This window comes from Fusarium solani, assembly GCF_023522795.1.
Source record: "Fusarium solani strain SB1 chromosome Unknown bctg00000013, whole genome shotgun sequence".
NCBI classification, from domain to species: Eukaryota; Fungi; Ascomycota; class Sordariomycetes; order Hypocreales; family Nectriaceae; genus Fusarium; species Fusarium solani.
Window position 1 is genome coordinate 1,980,534 of NW_027072145.1, and position 22,871 is coordinate 2,003,404.

The 22,871-nt window shown below is 45.3% G+C and overlaps 3 protein-coding genes across 3 annotated transcripts; all 3 read left to right on the forward strand.

Annotated features, from left to right (window-relative positions):
* Positions 1–4,710: 4,710 nt before the first annotated feature.
* MRS44_017467 (uncharacterized protein) lies at positions 4,711–6,273 on the forward strand (the record flags this gene model as incomplete). Its single annotated transcript, XM_065617828.1, has 3 exons — positions 4,711–5,109; positions 5,212–5,736; positions 5,830–6,273. 3 exons carry the CDS (start codon positions 4,711–4,713, stop codon positions 6,271–6,273), a joined length of 1,368 nt encoding a protein of 455 aa, XP_065473900.1.
* A 1,993-nt stretch (positions 6,274–8,266) lies between these two features.
* Positions 8,267–10,823, forward strand: MRS44_017468 (uncharacterized protein; the record flags this gene model as incomplete). Its single annotated transcript, XM_046279211.2, has 5 exons — positions 8,267–8,568; positions 8,626–8,897; positions 8,950–9,320; positions 9,377–10,026; positions 10,079–10,823. The coding sequence occupies 5 exons, from the start codon at positions 8,267–8,269 to the stop codon at positions 10,821–10,823; spliced, it is 2,340 nt and encodes a 779-aa protein (XP_046123598.2).
* Positions 10,824–16,763: 5,940 nt separating this feature from the next.
* Positions 16,764–18,250, forward strand: MRS44_017469 (uncharacterized protein; the record flags this gene model as incomplete). The annotated part of the gene is made up of 2 exons (XM_046274391.2): positions 16,764–17,582; positions 17,636–18,250. The coding sequence occupies 2 exons, from the start codon at positions 16,764–16,766 to the stop codon at positions 18,248–18,250; spliced, it is 1,434 nt and encodes a 477-aa protein (XP_046123599.2).
* Between the last annotated feature and the right edge of the window lie 4,621 nt (positions 18,251–22,871).

The following is a 22,871-nucleotide window of genomic DNA, read 5'->3' on the forward strand; positions in this document are numbered from 1 at the left end:
AAGAGAATTTAAACCTATGCTAATATAGGATTTAGAGGGGCTTAGAAGTAATATAAAGCCTACTATAAGAAAAGATTCTTTATAGGCTTTTTTAGATATATATATAATAAATACTTTATTACTTTTATATAAGATAGAATTAAAGGCAACTTATATTATTTTAATACCTTATTATATAATTAAAAGGTCTAGGCGAAGAATATATCCCTAGCTTAATAAGAGTATCTCTCTCTAGCTAGTTAGCTATATTACTTTAATTTTTATTTTATCTCTTTAACCTTATAGTAAGGAACCTAAGAGTATAGCCTCCTTAGTACGCTTTGCCTTTTCTAAACTCTTAGAGGGCTAATAAGAGTAATTAATAGTAAGCTTATTATAATTTGCCCTTTAATAACCTTAAATATTAATAAGAGTAAAGAAATACCCTTAGAACTATTTAATCTATTAGTTTAAGATTAGTTATTAGACTCTTAGACTAAAGAAGGGAGGCCTAGAGATATTATATATAATAATAATCTAAATAGGGTTTAAGGCATTTACTAGACTATAATTATAAATAAGATTAAGATTAAGGATAAATTCTTCTAGTATAAAAGTAAAAATAATAAACTTACCTTAAAGCGCTAATCCCTATATATAGATAAGATTAATTATTAGCTAGCTAAAATATCTTAAGAAATACCTAAGGACTAGCTTTATACCGACTAAGGAGGATATATATTAATAGATATAAGGGGTATTAGCTATATTAGCAATTAATAAACCCACTGCCTAATTCTAGCCCCTTAAATTACTCCTATTAATAAAAGAAAGCTCTTATTAGGCCTAAGGCCTTTTATAGTCTTAATCTCTAAAATTACTTTCCTTAACTTACTTACCTAATTAATTAAATAATATAATAACTAAGGAGTAAAAATTAAAAATAATATACCTATCTATTAAGGGGAGGAGGTTATTTTATTAGATATAAATAATTCTAATAAAAAGAAAAAGCTAATAAATAAAAGGGCTAAGTCCTTTACCTTAGCGCCCCCTAATAAGATAAGTTAACCTTAGACCCTAAGTAGGCCTCTTAAGAAGCTATCCCTAGGGACTTTAAAGCGATTATAGTCTTTATTAAATAATAAGTCTAAATATTAGTAATCTTAAAGTCCTTCCTCTTTAGAGGGCATAGGTAACCTAACTAGGGAGTAAAAGATATTAAGAGCGCCTAATTAAATAATAAATAAGTATAGCTAAGGCAAGGCTAGAGATAAATAGCCTTATATTATTAAAGAAGGACTTAATATCTATAGGGCTAAGAACTTTATTTACTTAGATTATAAGAATAATAAAAAGTTAATATTAAAAAAGAGGCTAACTAGGCTAACTATATAGATTATATTAATTAAACTAAGAGAAAAGGATTAGCTCGGCGAGGTATATAGCTAACCTATGTAATAGTTACTAACTAATAACTATATAACTTATATTCTAGATAGCCTAATAAGACCTTCGCAATAAGATAAGATCTTAGCCACCGCCGCCTAGCTATAAATACCTACTATAATAATAAAAGAGAGCTAAGATAAAAAAATAAGAAAGTAATAAAAGAGTAGAGATAATTAATTAATTAATTCGAGATAGATAAGAGTTATAAGAATAATAAGGAGCTAAATAAGAAGTAATATAAGGAGCGACTAGAGGGTTTTCTTTATAAGGCTTCTTAGGAGCCATAAGGATAGGCATTAAAGCCTCGTGGGGAGCTATGAGTTAGGGGAGAAGGGTACTAAGCCATTTTAGGCCATTAGGTAATTTCCTATATATAAAAAAGGGTCAAAGGCTAAGATACCTCTAACTATTATTATTATCTTTATGACGGTTAATAAGAAATAAGTAGCTTTTAGGCTCTTTCTCTAGCTAGATTTTTATTGCTATTAATTAATTATTTGCCCTTATTATTTTATATTATATTTGCCTCACTAAGAAGTATATAAGATCCCTCTTTAAAAATCCCTAAGAAGAGTCACGAAGCGTTTAAATCTAGCTATGGTTAGTATATTCTGTTTCTCCAATAAAGTAATATCCGCGGCTAGGTATTATATGAGGCCCTGCGGAAGGTTAATGCTTAATGGGCATAGTTACTAAAGGAGCTTTCTATATATATAGGGGTCTTTATAATAACTCTTAGATTACCTTATGCTTATAGCCTTTAGCCTTTATTAATAAAAGGTTAGCCCCTTTAGTTATATTATTTCTATTTATATTGGTGCCTCTAGCGCTTAGGAACCCCTAAGCTTATTATTAAGCCTCGTAGGTTATTTAATTACCTAGTAGCTAGTTTAATATTACTACCGTTAAGTACATAGCGTAAGTTATCTGCGTTTAAGGCTATTAAGAGAGTATTATAACCTAAGGCGCCACTATAGTATTTAAAATATTATTAGACTAGCTATAAGATAAATACTAAAGTATGCCTATTACGCTATAACTATTTACTTAAACCTCCTCCTTAGGAATTAGCCCCCCCCCCTTTAAGCTATAATAATAATATATATAATAATATATATATCTAGTCGCTTTATAACCCGCTTAGTATCACCTAGGTCCTTATTAGGAGCCTTTATTATCTCTAAGACTATTATAATTATATATATAATAATATATATAATAATCCGGGTCTTATCCCCCCTGGTAGCTATGCTAGTAGCTATTATAGAGGCGCTTATATTGCGAGCTAATAACCCCTATGCTATTTATTAAAAATATAAAAAATCATAAGTAGCCTAGTATACTATATTATATTAGGGAGCCTTAAAGACTAATTAATTATATTAGAAGGCTATAGGGCTATTAATGCGCTATAGCAGAGCAGAATATAATTAGTGCCTTAATTATAAGTAAATAGGGAGATATTACAAGGAGGGAAGAAATATTAGAGAGTAGACTAAGGAGGAGTAAATAAGTTATTTAGATTAGGATAAGGCTAAGAATAAGCGAGTTAAGTATAATATAGGGATAGAGATAGCATAGTAGCCTTTCTCGGGGCGGCGAGGTATATAGGGAATATAGAATGCTACTAAGGAAGATCTCAAAGTATAAGAGAGATAGTATTAAAATAAGAAACCCCCTTATTAATATTTAAAGGAATAATATAGTATATAATTTATATATATTACTATAAAGATAAAGAAAATACTAATCTCTAAGTATAATTATAGTAACCTAATAGCTTAATTAAATAGAATTATAGCTAAGTATAAATATAATGCAAAATAGGCTTAGTTATTACTTATATATATAATAAGTTACATTAGGGTAATAATACTATAAAATAGCCTTTAAATTATCTACTATATGCCCTGCTAAACCTATATTATATACCTATTCCGGTTAATATTCTAGATATAGATCCCTAATAGCTCTACTGCCTAGATAGCTAGTAGGCTTATAGTTATGCCTATAGTAGGCATTAGCCATAAGAGGCCTATATATATTACCTCCTTATAGCGATATATTATATTAAGAGACTAAAGGATATTATGAGTCTATAATAGATATATATTAGGGATAGTCTATTATTGCTATTGACCTAAAGAGTCTTTAAGGTATATAATATATTATTATCCCATAGCCTTATATCCCTATACTAATATATCTATAATAATTAGTTGCCCTTAAGGAGGAAAATATATCCTAGAGGCTATTAAATAGGCACCGGGGTTTACTATATAATATATAGTAGCTAATATAATATTTATTAGCGAGGTATTTATAAGCCGCTAAGTCTAAACCGTGAATGGCGGCACTGCATTATAATTATAGCGCCCTATAGCCTATGCCTGCTGGTTATTTTTGATTGGCTATAGAATAAAGCGGTTATTCTGGTCTAAAGTAAGCCTAGCCCCTATTATAGTATTATCGACAAAGATAGGAATATTAGGCGGGTTCTAGCGCTAGCGCTAGTATTATTAATTATTAGATATCTTAATGATAGTATTATATATAAGAATAGAGAGTATCTTTTAGTAGAGAAGTCCTTGCCTTATATATTTTATGCGTTGAGGTAATTTATTTATATTATTATAATCGCCGTTATATGCTTCATGGCCTTAGGCAGCCTAATGCGCTATAGCTAACGCTAATAGATGATATATTATTTATTAAATAGCTATATCCCTATTGAATCACTTACTATATTTAATTTAATGTATTATAGCTGCTTTATTAGATGAAGGAGAGGATCTCTTACTCACGCACTTTGGCGGGCTTACATAACGGATCTTATTTGTATGACCGGCCGTATGATATATCACGTGATCTTATTTGTACGGCCGGTCGTATATGTATGAGGACCCGGCCGTATGTGTACGGGGCCGTACATGAATGAGATCCCAATCTAGACCATGGCAGGGCCAGGAGTTAGTAAGATACCCACTCTGTGATCAGTGGTCTGAGCTTGTGTCTTGTTATGGGAATTTTGGAACACTGGGACGGAGTTTGAGCTAGCTTTGACATCTCCTAGCCTGTTGGTCGAAGGGGCTAAGCAACTGCCATGAGAACTCGGCACTGACTCAGGAGACCGACATCCCGACACAAAGACTGAGAGAAAGGTGAGAGAGGCTGAACGGTGTGCGAGGCCTCGAACTAGTAAAGCTGCCACTCACTCGTATGAATGTTCTGAACAACATCCACCATCATTCGAGCAGACAGCCTCCGAAAGCAGGAGCAATGAAATTATCCAATTTTTCTTCTACCATCACCCTACTCGCCGTCTTAGGCAGCACTGACCTGGCCCTGGGTGTCTCCCTCCTCCATCCCACGGAGCCGGATGTCGTGCAAGGTGCTATACGCATCCATGGCGATGATGCCTATCCAGTCTATATGCGCCGCCTTCTTCCCACCGATGCTCCAAGAGCTCGCTACACAAGATTCAAGCAAGAGACTGTCATTCTCAAGAAGGGTACCGTGCGCAGGGAGGGGGCCAAGCCGCTGAGCAGTGACATCCTGTTTGAACGGGATGTTCCTATCACCCTTCGAGATGGAATCACAATCTATACCGATCTCTTTCGACCCGTGGGGGACCAACGGGTTCCAGCCGTGGTAGCCTGGAGTCCATACGGGAAGCAGGTGGGAGGACAATGGCTCGACGACCTCACGAAGAGATCCAATGTCCCCCTTTCCCATGTGTCGGAGCTACAGAAGTTTGAAGCCCCTGACCCGGTCTACTAGGTCTTCCAGGGATATGCAGTCGTTAATCCCGACGTCCGCGGCGCGTACGCGTCCGAGAGTAACATAACGTACTGGGGTCGCCAACTTGCTGAAGATGGATACGACTTCATCGAATGGGCAGCTGCTCAGCCATGGAGTTCTGGGAAGATTGGCATGGCTGGAAATTCATTCCTCGCCATATCCCAATGGCATATTGCAGCGTCGAAGCCTCCACACTTGGCCGCAATCGCCCCATGGGAAGGGGCAACAGATATCTTGCGTGCAGCAGCCACTTCGCTAGGCATCGGAAACCTGGGCTTTGAGAAAGCCATCATCACCACTTTCTCCGGCAACAACTATGTGGAAGATTCTCCGAGGATGTACCTCAACGGCACATTTTACAACAAGTACTGGAAGAATCGGACCCCGCAGTTGAGCAACATCACTATTCCTGCATACGTTGTGGCGAGCTACACGAACCTGGTGCATACTCACGGGACCTTTGACGGTTTCCACAATATTCTCTCCAAGAACAAGTGGCTTCGAGTACACAACTCACACGAGTGGCTGGGCTTTTACCAGCAGGAACATACGGAGGAGCTACGCAAGTTTTTTGATAGATACCTCAAGGATGAATAGAACGGCTGGGAGAAGACACCTCGGGTCAGAATCTTGGTCCTTGACCTGGGTTCTACTGACACCGTGGACTGTGTAGTCAAGGATTGGCCTGCGCTGGGATTGAAGTCGCGGCCTTTTTTCCTCCACCCCAACAACTCTCTTGCAGGAAAACCTGCACGCAGGCAGGGTTCTGTTTCGTATGAGATTGAAGCTAACACGACTGGCGTGACATTCTCCTACAAAGTCCCAGGACTGGTTGAGATCATTGGTTACATCAAAGTCCGACTCTGGGTAGAGGCCAAGGGCTCGGACAATATGGAGTTGGCCATCAAGGTTGAGAAGAGAGACGCAGATGGCAACGCCTTCCCGCATTTCGGTAGTGCGGAAAGCACTGAGCCCCGTGGCGCGAGGCAATATCTGCGTTTCCCGCAGGGCACTAGACAGGAGTCGCTCAACACCAGCTGAACCATACCTCCTGCACGAGAGGGAGGACTTACTGAGCCCTGGCCAGATAGTTCCTGTTGACATTGGTCTATGGCCAACAGCCTTGCGGTTCCACCCGGAGGAACAGATAGTCCTCACCATCTCGCCCACAATTTTCTCGCCATCGACCTTGGATATGGGGCTCGGGGTTGCCAGCGTACCTGTTCCCAGAGATAACGGAACCCTTGCTCCAGGGACAAGCCCAGCATTAAAACTGCTGGGTGGCACCATTTCGAACCCTGAATTTGTAGCTGCCCAACGGACGAGGACATCCACGACACGCAACAATGGAACTCATGTTATTCATTTCGGAGGGAAATTCGGCAGTTATGTTCTGCTGCCGCTGAACAGAACTATTACTTGAGTTATACTTGGTCTTGCATAGTTAGGTAGCTGTCAACAATTTCGTCTGTGAAGACAGGACAGTCATCGACCGAGGACATGACGTCATGGAGCTATTCAGAAACTAAGGGGGTCCTCCCAACTTACCAGCGATACGTCAGTTAGTGGTTTCGGGTGACCTTCTGTGAGGACCAGGAATCTGGATCAAAGACTGGGAAGAATGGTCTTCTGCATTTCAATGAAATTATGTACCTCGATTGATACGTTATTTTCGCTCTTCATCACTCAACATACACCTAATTACGCCATGGGTCCGGCCCTCAAGTATCATCAATTTTTGGCCTGACTGTAGTCTTGAAAGTGCCTTCTCGCTCGCAGCTCTACGCTTTTGTTTGAGATTTCTTGTCCCTGAAGCTTGGAGGGCTGCGGACGATGCATCAGCCCATGGGCTTTCCAAACCCCGTGGTCCATAAAAACGCTATCTCGGAGCTGCCTTAAAGCGAGCCGGTGTTACCCTCTGCCTAGTTGTTGATTATTATTCCCTGGTGTCAGTTGGTCTGTCGACTTTAGAGAGGACTCTGAACGCACCTTGTGGAACTCAGATAGCCAAGGGCGACACAATCTGATGATTCAGGCTGAACTCAATGACAGGCGAAGGATCTGCGCCTTTAGGGCAGGAACGAAGCGGCTCGCGGGTTGTTTAAAGATCCAATCAGAATCCCAATGGACTGGTTTTGCCACTGTCCTGCGCATCTCAGCTTTGTCCTCAAACGAATACATATACTCGCCACATAAAATCTGGTCCTTGTCCGTATTTGGTTTTGGTAGAGGATTGCATAGCCAGGTTATGTTTCACTACCCAGATAGAACAATTTGAGATTTGGCCTCCCTGGTGGCCTGCTGTTAGGCGATAGTTGGTGTTTACTTCCAAATCGTGACAAGAACAATGTATCGTGTTTAAGGACATCTGCAAGCAAAACCCTTGCCCTCAATAATCAGCCATATAACTATTAATAGATGCTGACCTTGAAGAAATCACTTCATGATAAACTTTTATCCGGCAGGGAAGATCATTATAGGGCATAATTTATGGCCACATGTCCATCTGAGACCACCCCCTGGTAGCACGAGGCCACTCAGTCTTCAGGCGCGGACGAGTTTCAGACTCCGATACGCCTCAGGATAACATTTCTGTCGTCGGCGACACGGGATGCGTCCAGTCCCGTAGCGAGTGGGCAACTGGCTGTGGTGAGGGTTGCTAACCATTCTGGCCAATGATCTACATTACGATTTGCGGCAACTGCACCAAGGATGGTTGATCTTGAAGGAGGGTTTGGCTTATCTCCACAAGGATGTGGGTATCAATCGGTGATGAAAATATCTTCCGATGCCGTATCGGCGTGGAAGCATGGAAGCTTAATGTTGACCAGGGGTAGTTAGTGTAAACCCCTTGCATTTCAACGTTGTAACTAAATTGGAGCATGCCCAATTTAGGCAATCCGGTATTTTGAGAAGCCGCCAAGTGCCGCTTTGTAATACTTGCGACTTGCTAGTTATAATACCGACCTCTGCCAGGCTCATTGGCAATATTGATCAAACCACCAGACAACAACCATTCGACGCATTCAAAATCATGGGGTTCAAAGTCATCATCGTGGGAGGCAGTGTTGCTGGCCTGTCGGTGGCCAACATGCTGGAGCAATTCGACATAGACTACGTCCTTCTCGAAGCCTACCCACATATAGCGCCCCAAGTCGGTGCCAGCATCGGCATCCTTCCCAACGGCTTCCGTATTCTCGATCAACTAGGATGCTTTGAGCCCATCCTTGACATTGCGGGAGAGTGCCGCTACACCCTTGGCAGCATGCGAGGACCCGACGGGGTTCCGCTCACTGCCAGCTCCGAGACCAGCTTATCAGTCCATTTTGAGAAGAGGTAGCAAAAATCCCTGGGTGCAATTATCGCCGGCCACTTGACTAACCACAAGGGTAGAGTCGGATATCCCTCAATCTTCATCGACCGACAGATGCTTCTTCAAGCTTTGTACAACAATCTCAAGCACAAAGATCGAGTCTTGACCAAGAAACGAGTTTCTCGCCTTCAATTGACCGAGGAAGGGGCTCAGGCCTATACCCAGGATGGCTCCATGTACGAGGGGGACATTGTTGTGGGTGCCGATGGTATTCATAGCGCGGTGAGGGACGAAATGTGGCGTCTTGGAAAGGAACAGAGCCCTGGGTACTTCTCCGAGGATGAAAACTCACGTACGTATTGCTGCATATGCTGTCTGTTTATTGCTGACATGTTATTATCAAGAGGTCCCGGTCTCGACCAGGTGTATATTTGGAATCTCGAACAAGCCCTCTTGCTACGGCAGCCGAAGTCAACAGATGGTGTTGGGGCAAGATCACGCCTATCTGGTCATAGCGGCTCCAAAAGATCGTGTCTACTGGTTCCTATTCGACGGTCTCCCTGAGACAAAGTATGGCCGGGATATTCCGAAATACTCAAAGGCCGATGAAGAAGTACTGGTAGGGGCGCGCCGTGATGACCCCGTCACCGAGGACTTGACCTTTGGCGACCTCTACGATAAGAAAATTATGTCGACGCTGGTTCCACTTGAGGAATACGTCTTTGATCGCTGGCACTACAAGCGTATCATCACGATAGGCGATTCGGCCCACAAGGTAAATATTGGCACGCATGCACCCATTACACTTTGGCTAATAACGCGTTATCTTAGATCGATCCAGCTTCTGGTCAAGGCGGTAATGGGGCAATAGAGTCCGCAGCTCTATTAGTGAATGCTCTTGTGCGGCAATTGAGGTCGACTCCTCAAGGTCTCTCTGCTACTCAGGTCGAAACCGCACTCGCAGAAGTTCATACCCTCCGTTACGAACGTTCCAAGCGCCTGGTTCAACAAGCGCACATGCTTCAAATGATGGTTAGCCAGCGATTCCCACTTGCTCCTCAGCTCCTGAAGCGTATCCTTCCCCTTTTTGGCCCAACCGCCTTTGCCGACGTCGTGGTCCCGATTTGCGCCGCCGCTCCTAGGATCGAAGGTATTCCTGTTCCACAGCGACCTCACTTCGTCCCGTTTGAAGACGAACTGCCATCAAAGCCCATCAAGGGTGGCCTCCTCAGCAGAGTGCCATGGGTGCTGGCATCCAGCAGCCTTGGGGCGTTGGTATGCATCGCCCTTGGAAAGAACAGCATTGTTGCTGGGACAGGAGTCCTTTTCAGTACCCTTCAACAATGGGGCGCTGGAGGCATGTTGGCCAAGTTGACAGGACAGGGCCCAAGGGAAAGTCTTGTCTCCAATTTGATCCCGACTCTCTCCGCGTGGCTCATTGAGGGTTCCCGGAATGGAAATTCCCTCAACCCCTTATCTTGGTTTGAACCCCTCTGATCACATTAGCGTGGTCCAGTAACTGACGTGAAAAAGGACAAGGGCCTACTCGCTCATATACACTATATCTGGACCAACCTCAGTGCTTCCTCTCTTCTGCCTTTCATCTGTCCTTTTCTCAACCCAGTCTACCACAGCCAGACCAGTCGATCCCATCGTTGCTCAGTCCATCATTCCAGCTGTCACCCTCGGCTACATCGCGCCAACAGTGGCAGCGTTATTACCCATTCCAGATACAGAAATCGGGAGCCTTGTCGGTAATGTTTGGCGAGCATTCCCACTACTTTGTGTGGCCTTTACCAGAGGACTTACTACAGTCCGTGCCACGCAAAACAAGACCACTGTACATGAGGATGCTCAAGACAAGGTCGACAAGCCCCTTGACTTTGCCACTGAGTCTGAGATTCAATTCTACAAGAATGATGATATAGCTCCTCTCAAGCTGGCTTACGGCACTACTTTCACCCTCTGCGTCGCTATTCCAATTGCCACGAAACTCGCATCCGCTGCGGCCGAGTATGTCTTTGGAAGATGGACCGAGTTAGGTCTCTCCCAAGTATTGCCCCCTGCTGCGAACATCGGTTTCATCAGCGCAGCTTCAGGTCTTGTATACTCTCTATATACTGCATGGGATTTGCGATCACTCGGATATGTGGGAACAAGGCAGGCTGTTGTTGGGGGGTTGGCTTCACTCGCTACATTGAGCCTAGCTGGACCTGGTGCCTTGATAGCAGGCATCTCTTACTGGAGGGAGTATACTATCTCGCAGTTGAGTATGTAGATGTGGCCAACAATCCCCGTCCCGGAGAACAAGAGCGGTGTAAACATTGTTTGACCTTGAAGCATTACGTTAGACTTTCTCCGTCGTTGCAAAGCTCCCCCGTGTTGACAATGCCCGCGTCTATGGTATTGATTCCACGCGTGTAAATAATCTATCCTTCATTTTGCACTGCGTAGACCGAAATAATCGGGCTGATGGTCTCTCCTTTTTCATCATTGTTAAGAATCAGGCAACCGGGCCTGCCTGACTCCCCGAACGCGTGTACATAGCTCATCTTAATACCAGCAGCCTGAGGTTCAATCTATGCCACACCTGTAAGGTAGTAATATAGAAAATCTTGTGTGTTTCTAGTGATATTCTGGGGCTATGAGGGAGCTTCTATCATGGTGGCGCTACTAAAAGCTTTGTCTGCTCTACATCCCTTTCGTTGCTCTTATATCTACCTCAGAGAACTAGTAAGATGAACACAGTAAAGAATATACATAAAGGGTGCCACATATTATCTAAAGGCGGATGAAAGTTCAGTAAGTCTTATTAAACTAGACTGCGTGGATATTTATTAGTAATAATAAGGCTTAAGTAATTACTATAATGGGTCTAGATGGTTTGTTATCAAGATGAATTTCAACTCTTCACTCCTCCCTGGGCATATTAGCCTTAATATTACCTCATATAAGGAAGATGCCTATATAATGAAATCACAGCTGAGATAGAAAAGAGTGATAGAATGCAACAGGATCTTCCTCCACCTAACCCTCGAACTGCCTCTTAGATATAGAGAGAGTGGCCTTGCATTAGCTTTGCAAGCTCTGTCTAGCGATTAACTAGTTCTCAGTTCAACTCATCAAGACTACTGGACATGTGTCACGGATCGCCCACGAAGCACTTAACAATGAGCCGAGAGTTAAGAACCTCATGAAAGTTAATGAGATGTCGATATGGCTAGGCGCTTGCATGACATCTGAGTTTATGGTGCTGCCGTTGCATAGTTGTTGAGCAACTCGTGTCATCCACCCCGTGCCCCCCATTCTCACCATGTTCCGAAGCATCCTTCAACCCATAACCGTGATGAGCAAGCACGTAGGCCAGCGATGAAGCATTTGATGACTGGTGGTTCATGATAACTATTGCAGAGACGCTTGGATGAGGGACCTGAGCCCGGTGGTTATATCATTTTCATACGTCATATCTGGGGCAATGCCTGCCCCCCTTTTCGTTTTTTTGTGTTGAAATAAGGTTAGTCAAGACTTCTACAGAGATCTTCGACGTCGTTTGACTCACCTACCACGCGCAAGTCAAGGGGTAAACCATTATAGAGGTGTCCTGTTGTTCCCTATGGGCTAATGGTGGTTTCTAGACGTGGCTGGCCGCACGGGTAGGCCGTGGCTCGACAGAGATCATTCGCGGGAAATGTAAATTTCAAAAGTACAAGGGACTAAGGCAGACAAGTGTGAAGTTAGGACCGGGGTAAGACAGTGTTTGCTTTTGCAAAGACCATTGCCTATAGATCTTAGGCAACACTTGACACAAACAAAGATGGTAGACCAGGAGATCTTTCGAATCCCAAGTTGACTATCCATTGCCATGCGGCTTTGTTGAAGATTGGTTTCTCTGAAGAGGTTTACCCTGTCCGCAAGCAAGAAACGTCCTTGCTTGGCCGTGGTGTCTCAAGAAAGCCACGGGCATTTGAACGAACAGAATGACGGTGATGATCAAGTCAACAAGAAGAGGTGCAACGCTATGGTCTACAGCCTTGGCTTCCCCGCCACGCACGCACTTTTTTGGAGCTGGCCTCTGTGAGAGTATTCGATTCAGCTTATTCATGGAGAGTACGAGAATGGCGGTAATCATCTGATGAGCGCTGTCATGCCATCCAGATATATTGGGTTTGATGTTGTCATCTGTTTATTATTGTATTCTTGAATATTGTGCCCGATGGAGACGTCATTGAGACCAACAATGCCATATAGATCGACGCCGTATTCAAGCAACGTTAGTAAAGACTTTTTGCATCCCTCATCCGATAGTATCATACTTCCAAGGCCTATACTATTGGCTTATAACAACCCCATAACCATTTAGTTTAAGATGAACGTTCATAAGAGCCATGTCCACATTCAGACTTCTAGTCCGGACATACAAATAAAGGAGATATGGTCACCCAGCTGATGTTATGCCGCCTGCGGATTTCTTCTGGCAGCAGCAACAACAACGACAACAACGACAAAAGGGGCACCGTGAGTGGTGGACGACCCCGAGCAAACCGCCCTGGCATACACAGGTGTTGGAAGGACGAGGACACATGGCTGAATGGGGAAGCTGATACCTGGTTCGGCTCTTTGATAAGCTACCGTTGAAGATATGGACAGCCTTGCTCCGCGTAGCGTCAACATATCATTAAGCTCGTCTCCTTAACCCCAAACATGACACCATAACGGCAAATGATCAAGGCAAGTGTGTTGGCAGATATTGTGTTGAGAGACTATAGTCTTGAGAAGGTAGAAAGGGATAATTCTCTTATTTCTCGTATGGAAGTTAGAGTAGTTAAATACCCTATGAGAGGCTGAACATTTTATGATAATGCGGCTAAATATGACTCTTCTACTGTAGGCAGCAGAAGGTTAAAAAAAGGCTACTATGTTAGCATTAGGTTATGATGCTATGATATGTTGATAATGTGTTCTTTATTATAGTTGAAGCCTAGCCCTTGATGGGTTAACTGAGCTAGAAGATCGATCAAGGCAAGTAGTCAGGGTCAGCCTGCCAAGTCAGCGAGCTTAAATTCCGTCGAGCGCTGGTCTGCATCGTGTGGTAGCTGGTAGCTGACTCCACTGCACCAGACAGACATTTCAGAGGCATTCCGTCGTACCATGAAGTGATTAGATGACGGCGAAATCATGGATCAGTTTAGATAAGGCACAACCAGACAAAATCAGACAACATCCTGATCCCAGAATTTACTGATCAAGAAACCGATGCAAGCTGACCCAGATCTGGAACTGTCGTACTAGATACCGACACCCACCTCGCCAAGGGAATGTCTGACACGCCTTATGGGGAAGGCCATGGTCTCAATGGGGTCCAAACTAGCGAGACTATTGCTGCTTTGTATTCTAAATTGTTCAGCTGTAAATACTCCACCAGCCAGGTAGAGGCACATTTCGAAGCTTTTAACTGTGAGCAGGTGGATCTTTTTGGACTAATAAAGTTGTCTAGATTATGAGAAATGGTTATCCTATCAACCGCCTGTAGTAAGTTAGGTCCATGGCTTTTGTCGCCGTCTACCGTACGAGCTTGATCACCAGGCCAATGGCACAAGCAAAGTACTCCAGTAGCCTCTGCCATTTTCGCCGCCTGATTTTGGCCTCTTGTCGAATTTGGCAACACGCCCGACGACCGCTGGTGTCTCATCCCTCCCATCACCATCGACTTATTTTGCCGCTCTTGGATTGAGTTATCCATCTGGACTTTGCTGCGAAAAGCATCTTCCTATCACGATCCAACCTGAAGTTGTTGCGCGGCAAAGGAGTGAGTTGGACGGGACCTCTCCCATGGCGCCACTGAAATCCCAGATTACGACATGTTATCAAATGCTTAGCAACCTAGAAAAAGCTTGATCGAGCAAATAATCTATGGAATTCTTAGCACGAACTCTTTTAGAATTTTCCAAAACACCCGAACGGATTCAATTAGGATTCTTGTCAAGCTCAACGATTTTAGAAAACGGTCTCGGGCACAACTAGCTTCTTGTTATTCTATTTCACCCATTTCAACATGAACCTCACGAGCTGGGGCTCTTATGTTACAGGCCAAGGAGACTCCATGTCCTCCTGGGTGATCTCGTACGGTATTCCCTGGCGGTATCTCCAGTACAATCGCCCCGCTCACGGGAGAGGCATGGGGGCGAGACGGCGTGGTATGCCGACTTACAGCACATTGATGGGCTACCATCCCCAAAGATGAATCTATGGCCCACCCCAAGATCCGACCCCTTGGAGTCTACGGGACCAACTGACGGGCCTTCCCCCCGCGCTTCGACCTCAGAGGAAACCGACTCCGATGGTATTAGCATGGCAGATCTTTGATCAGCTGCTAGTAATGGAGCTGCATTGGTCATTGACAAGCTCTTGGAGGCTGTGAACAGCAAAATCATGGGCGTGTCGCTTGATTAGGAAGCGTTGCGACGCGTGAATTCAAGCAAGGCTAGCTTGGATAGGATTAAGGACATGCCCAGATTTGATTTGGCAGACCTTGAGACGATGTATGAAGTTCGAGCCTTTGATTATGGGTTAATATCAACAGTCTTTAAGCTCATTCTTGAGTGTAACTAACAAACGGAGTCGACCCAAACGGCCCAGGAGAATTTCTCGGGGATGCGAGCGAGCCTCAAGTCAATACCGGTATCTCGCTGGCCAATTGTGTCGCCAACCCTAGCTCTGGGTTGGGAACTGGCTATATCCTGGTGGCCGAATCAGGGGTTAAACGCCGATACGTACGAATAAATCAGAGACGACTTCGCCGTTTCGGCAGCGAAGACTGGGAAACACGACTCTTGATCATGCTACGGTCGAAAATCGAGGATCATATCGAAGAATACAACGCCGAGTTGGCTTTGTGGCTAGCCAAGCGTGTCATTTACATGTCTCGCCGCCATGGACAGTTCCAATACTACGAAACTTGTGAGAGCTTTTTTGAGGACCCTTGGTTCCCTCAGAATCGGGCTGAATATCGGCCTCATGGGTGGGTGGCCAAGGATGAAACTAGATGATTGAAGGATGGTTGCTCTCTCGCGCTTTGTTTGACCTGTGAGATTGAAACCTTAGGCTAAATTTGAGTGGCTTTTCTCTAGCGTATTGTCGTTTTTACGAAAGCGTGAGAAAAGCCTAATGCATATCCGATGCGTGACACCATCATGACCGACGGCCATGAGGGGAGGACTGGTCATGTGATGACTGTCTGTTGAGTTGATGGGTTGACTGAGCCAGAAGATCGAAGTTGCATTTGAAGAATGACTTGAACTAGTATCGATCTGCCGTCAACTTTTGTTTTGCACGGCTATTGTGACAGCCATCCTGGCCGCAGAAGGGTTGGTCCATCATACTATACGGGCCTTGGAACTTGACCCCTCATCAGAGGACGATATCATAAGCTGTCACGGCAGCTCAATTTAAAGGATGAAGAGGTCATGGAATCCAAAATGGAGGAAGGCATTTGCATCTCCGCCTAGTCTGTCGGCGCCACGGACGAGTGCCATAAAATATGTGCCTGCTTACCATGGTCCATGGTTCGAGCGACTGATGTGGGGGGAGGGGTTGATCATGTTGGCGTCAAGCAAGAGCCATCACCTCCATTACCTAGGGAGAAGAGCAATATCATGACGGAGGAAAACAAATACCGATGGACTGAGAGAATGATATTTGAGGCCAATTAGATCTCCCATTACGGCCAACAATCAACATGCCACCATGAGTTAAATCCGCTAGTCGGTGGCCAAATGCGGGGGACGTCGCTCACTATGTCAAGGCCTTGGATGGGTCCGTCCACTTTGACTGAGACCTCAATCATGACAACAAAATCACGTTGAAATATCATTCGAAATGCCTTCAATCTACGCTTCAATTACCGGCGCTTAAACGCTGTGAATGTGAATATTACACAGAGATAGAGCGCCCGGAATTTTGTATTTTTTGTGGCCGTTTGTTCTTTGTTTATCTAAGCACCATTCACCCGCAAATTGCTGCCTGCCTCCCACCCCCCTCCTTCACCATCGCATTAGACTCTCGGTCGCAAGATCATCGCCGCCGCGTACCCATCCCATTATTGAATCTTCATCTTTATGGTACATCGACTCTCCTTCTCGCCGATCGCGCATCTCCTGCCCCACAGCCGTTCCGACCATCCAGCCGATCGAACCGTTCATCACCGACCGACCGATCCAACATGCCCACGCCGGGTCCGAAGAAGCGAAGGCAGACTGCCGGGGTCGATGTGAATGTCCAGGAGCTCGCCCGACTTCCCAAGAAGGGCGCCGCTTTGGCTGAGCAGATAAAATCCATATGCGGCAAATATCCTTGGGACATCGCTGAAGGGTTTGAGCCACTAACTTGGGGCATCAACCTTCTCGAGGACCTTAGAGCCCTGGTCAACCTCGCCCGCGGCACCGTCACCATCAACCAGGTCCGTGGCGAGCTTCAGCGCCTGGCGGGTTTGCACGAGCGTGCCGATCGAGTCAACAAGCTCATGAAGGTTGACATCGTATCTACCAAGACTTGGGTGGCTGAGAAGATCGATCGCGCCATAGCTGGGTCGCCTGAGCCTAGCGACAAGGATGAGAACGAGGATGGAAATACCAGTCCTGGAGAGGACACAGCTGCGGATGACACGTCCTTGGGCGACAAATCTGTGATATCTCCTTCCGGTGTTGAGGCTGGGTCGATCGTTGACGGTCATCAGGAGCATGAGGAAGGCTACGAGGAGCATCATGTCGACGCCCACGATGAACTCATTGGGAAACAGGTCGGAAAGAATGCTGACGATCAAGCCCTTGATCCCCAAACCCTGACCCGACGTATCGGCGACAACGGCATCACTGAGTCCATGGTGAATCAGGTCAATGCTGGTATGGCCATGACCAGAAAACATTCTCTCCCTGCGACTTCCCCGTCAGCCGCAAAGCGCCAGAAGATGGTCAATGGTATCGCCAAGCTGAACAAGCTTCAGCCCGGATTCGGGTTTAAAACCACCCCCGAAGATGAACAGGTTCGTGGCTCCCTCCATGTCATCAACACACATTAACCCCGTGGCGCGAATAGATCATGGATAGCTTCACCACGTGGCTGGGCAAGAAGGCTACCCATTTTGCAACCCTCTCGGAGAATTCGAGAGTCCAGCGGGACTCGATTGACATGCGATACCAAGAGGCGATGGAAGAGGCGTCGGGTACCCGAGGCCAACAAGTCACCGAGCAGGGGCTCAAACAATCGGCCGAAGATCGTCTCAAGGCGATCAAGGAGGACCAGACGAAGGAAGCAGCCGCCCTGGCCCAGCTTCTGAGTCTGCAACAGTCGCACTCTGGGGTCATTGGTGATGACTTGACGGCGGTGATCCAAAAGATGGAAGCAAAGATCAAAACTTCCAAGGACGATTTTGAGAAGGCTGAAAGGGACACCGCGGCCCGCACTCAGTGTCTGGAAAAGCTCAGCAAGTCTGTTGAGACGGCCGACAACAACGCTGCCCGACTAAAGCAGGAATCCGAACATCTTTCCAGGGACTTGGACGAGATGAAGAAGAAGGTGAACCTGTCGTCCACGGCCAACATGTTCTTCAAGTTTGGTCTTGACCGTACCATCGAGGCACTGGAGGAAGACTTTGGCGACATGAAGGACTGGATTGAGCGGAAGATTGCTGGGGAGGGCCGGAATGTCTAGGTCATGTTCAGTCAAAGGCGGCCCTCTCATCAAGACACAGTCTATCATAATATTTAAGAATATGCTCGGTTTCAGACGCTGTTTATAGTCTTTTATTCACGACTAGGACTTCGCTTGATGATGTTTATTTTCTATATCGTGGCCCAAGCGAAAGTTATACTCCGGACTGTGGTATTCCTTCCATAGCCCATGGTCTCATCATATACCATGGCCACACCATGGACTATGGTTCCACAATATAATACTTCTCCACTATAGTAAGACCATGCATGACCCATAGTGTCACCATAGTCTATGGTATTCTCATAGCCGATCATAGTGCCATATGGGATAAACATATGACCATCGCGACTGTGATCCCGAAGGTTTGGGCTTTACTACGCTCTACATTACTTTTTTTACCCAAGACCGGTATTTATGTGAATCTGCCTTTTTATAGGTATAGTGGCAGAGGCGAGCGGTTTAACTCTGAGGTATTATCTACCTCATAATAACTAATGGTAGCCAGCCAGACTATGCAAATATTCCACGCGTAGGCATTTATAGACTAGCACAGATGATATTAGAATTTTGAACATCCCGGCGATATGGGGTGGCATAAACTCGAATATTATCTTCCCACCCAGTTCCAGGTAAAAGACATTCCTGACTTCACCCAAGCGATGTTTTGAGCCGCCTAGCTACCTTATAACTGAGATTCGGTCAGCATGCTGGCAGCTAGTCCTTGGAAATCAAAGCCTGCCACGAATGGGGGCTGACTTCTTTCCAGAACGTTGTCCCGGGATCTCTCAATACCGCCCTTATCCCGACAGCAATCTCTCTTGCTTTTGGACGGAAGAGGCGGGACTGTAAATGCAATCAACGTTCGCCCAACGGCTTGCTCTTCTTTTGATGTGACTATGATTCTTATTCTGGCGGAGGGTGTCTCATAGGTTTACATGAGCACCAAAGCGCGGGTTTTCTATGGTACTCAGCGGCTCATGTTGGAATTTTTTATCCTGCATTATGGTAATGTTTGGCGGCCTACACTATCATCCTGGACGCCTAGCATTGTTTAAAGGATAGGTCGTTTCAAGTTTTTGGAACGTAAAGAAACCAGGTTCTGTGAGCTTCTTTCTCATAGTTATACACTGGTAGGACCATGAGCACGTAACTTCGGATCTGGTTGGTGGTAGGATATGTCCGTCGTCTGAGACAATGCGCAGGGCCATCGTAATGGTTCTGGAGGTTGTGGATATACAACCAACTGAGAGTTTCGGTCTCAATGATATCTCTGTCTGCTACAAGATGAATGAACACACTGAAATCTTTGGTGTCATTCTTGTTAAACATGAACTACCTGCTGGCAGCGGCCTGGATCTCTCCGCTTCTCCCGTATAAAGCGGATTTCCTGGACGATTTAGGTAGTTAGCCCCTGGTCGAGTCATTCTGTTCGGTGTTCAATTAAAGTTTTCAATAAGGGGAGGATGGCACAGCTGCTGCTACTGTCGCCCGGTCGACTAACAAAACCAGTCAGGCAGGACACAGCGTTCTCCTCTTCTTTGACTTAATGTATAAATCGACCCCGAGATATGGTGAGCTCTTATGTAGCCCTGTCGGTCCAGCTTTGCCTCCTGGCCATCATTCTGAGCGGCTGCTGATAGCGTCGCTTAAGCTCGCTAGCGAAGCATTCCTTTATTCATGAACAGTAAGTGCGGATATAGACGCAGCCCTTCTCATTGAGCGCATGAATGTAAAGATATGAGCTCTGAACAAACCAGAAGATAAGACAAAGGAAAGCAGTAACAATGTTATTGTCAGGAAGTGCTGAACATATTCGAGACCGGTGCGGGTGTCGTGGGGTCTTGTTTATTGTTTAACCCAAGGAATAGCCAAAGACAAGGACATTCAAGACTCTGTAGCCAGAAGCTGTGGGCTTTGGCCCTAGTTCGTTAATATTGGGTTGTGTTCACGAACATGATGAAACCATATGGAGAGACCAATAGTAGAGAATGGTGGAGTTTGTCAATAGAGGCTAGTGCTTCACAACAAGGCTCGCCATTAAATCCCTATGGTTTTATTGGTCCTTATGAGCTATCCCATGGCCTAAGTAGACTTCCGGAATCACTCTCCCGCAATCCTTGATCCTTGATCGAGGATACATCTCTTGCTGTCGATTGTGATCAGACACGACGGTAGGATCATGAGCATTGCGAATAATAGAAAAGAGCACTAAATGATGCCTCCGTAGTTCCCTATTTCTACCCGGACTGTATGTGGCAAATTAACATGTCTCGAAGGTGAATTAGTCCCAACATTGTTCCTAGGAACTGCCAAGGCTGACCGCCCTCTTGGTGATCAATGGCATCGTCCTATGGTCCTTACTCGATGGTGTTGTAAACGGCTCCATGGTATCTATAATGTTCAAGATTTGCTCCATTCGATGCTAAGTGGTAGACTCTCGACGAACTACCTGATGTTGCATAGGCATTCGATTTGGCGATAAAAGTCTGCTGGGCGAAGAAAGGAGGGCGGGCAGAGAGCCGAGTTGATCAACACACGAGTTGCTCAGACCGTAAGACTCCCGAAAGCTGAGCTGGCTGGGCCACAGTTGGAAAGGGTGACACTGAAGAAAACAGGCAGATTTGCTTGAGAGTTCGGAATCATGTCAACAGAGCCGTTTTCATTCTTCTTCTAAACCACGTCCCCAAAAGACGGTTACAAGCCGTAAGAGCAAGCGCGCAGCTAAACACAATGGCGGCGAAACAACAGTATCCACTCAAGAGAGAGCGCGCTATCAAAATGTCGACCTAGAAGACTACCGTGCTAACGTGGTTGGTGTTGTTGGCTGAAGATAGTTGACAGTGGTCAAGCAATGAAGTACTGAGCCGTCCAAGAGACACGGAACGAAGAGCCTTTCAAACCAAGATGAAGCATTCTGGAATATAGCACAGTAGATATACGCCGTTGATTATTGGCGACCCGGGATTGTGGGCTGCACAAGAACAGTCAGGCATCGTAATAGAGCTGGCTGGTGATGGTCGATGGAGGGGTTAGCTGCCGATTTAACAAACCATGATAACTCCATAAGTCTGGCCCGACGTGAAGGCCACGTTTCTTGACAGGTAGATATGTTATTCTTAAGCGTGGTAGTCTAGTTAAGGCAGGTGATAAACGCCCTGTTGCAGCAATAATTCATCATGTTGCCTCGTTCTGGGTAAAGTATGAGAGTGGGAGATCAACACGCTCGAGCAATGCTAAAGCAACTGAATCTTTGAGCGCACAAGTACGTTCATGTAGTTAATTTCGCATACACACTATTCTAGTCTTTTGAAACTCACGCTTGAGAAATTCTGGAAGAACCATCTGCTACTGATATGGCTTTGGCGGAAGGTTTCTGGAACAGGGCCATAGGACCTATCGTCATGGGATCAGCTCATGCGCTTTCTTTATTTGCCTAGCCATGAAGATGTCGCTAGTGAGTCACTTCGAAGGCTTGGTCACAGGTCCGTCGTGACTTGACATTCATGAGATGCGATATTATGGCGATCACTTGGCCGATTTCTCGTTGGTGTCGATCGCCTAATGTCGTCGTTTGAGATAGCATGCAACTTCTGCCGATGCGATGGAGCATTATAAAATACCTTCTAAAGTCTCCAGTCAGTTTTCTAAGTGTAGTAAGCATATTTCATCGACCACGTAGTCATTGAGCCGCGAGATGTTCACAAGGAGTTACTGAGGAGGTAGTCATGGACCACATCTTGCTTCGTGAGCTAAGAACAGCCCCCGGAAAGCGCATAGAGCCGAACAACACATGATCTGGTTGCTTAAGAGCTCCCTAGTTGTAGGCTGAGGAGATTGAAGTGAATTCTAAAAGTCAGTGATAAGTCTGGAAAATGCCCGTTGTGTCGGGGAGAACGACTGGAATAGACGGGCTACCCCACAGATATCTATCCCGACATCTGCATGGAAGTTTTAGAACTCTCAGGCCATGCTTGTGGAAATCTCTTTAAGAGATTGCAGAATTTGCCCTGAAAGGTTATCGGAACACCGCCTGTCACCAAAAGACAATGAGCCCAACCGAGGATCCCCGACGAATACCGCAACGTAGTTCCTTTAATCCAATTTCAACTAATTTCATCTCATACCAGATAACATGGCGTGATTGGTCTACAAAGCTCTGGAAGTAAATTTCAAATACGTTGGGCTCATTCAAAGAGCGGATTAATAGCACGTATTGGCATCGAAGAGTGAACAAGTTGAACCACTACCAACAGCTGCATTCGGCAGGTGGCATGTTCCAGCTCCCGATCTCTGGAGTGTTCGAACAAAATACTCTGCCCACAGGTTTTCACGTAAATTCGGTTGACACGGGACTTGATGCCAACTCAAGCCAAGCGGTGGAGACCTGATTGAATGCCGATTACAGTTGAAGCCCGGCCCTTGATGAGTTAACTGAGCTAGAAGATAGAATGTCGATAACATAGCACAGGGCAGTGGAAGTTCCTAAGGCTGCAAATTGATCCGAAGAAGGATAACTTCTTGCGGTACATCACTTCTGGCCCTCAAATCATTACAAGCGCGTTCCAAGTGTGTGGTGCTAAAGTATCATACGATCGTTTTAAGACTGCCGTGAAAGCTA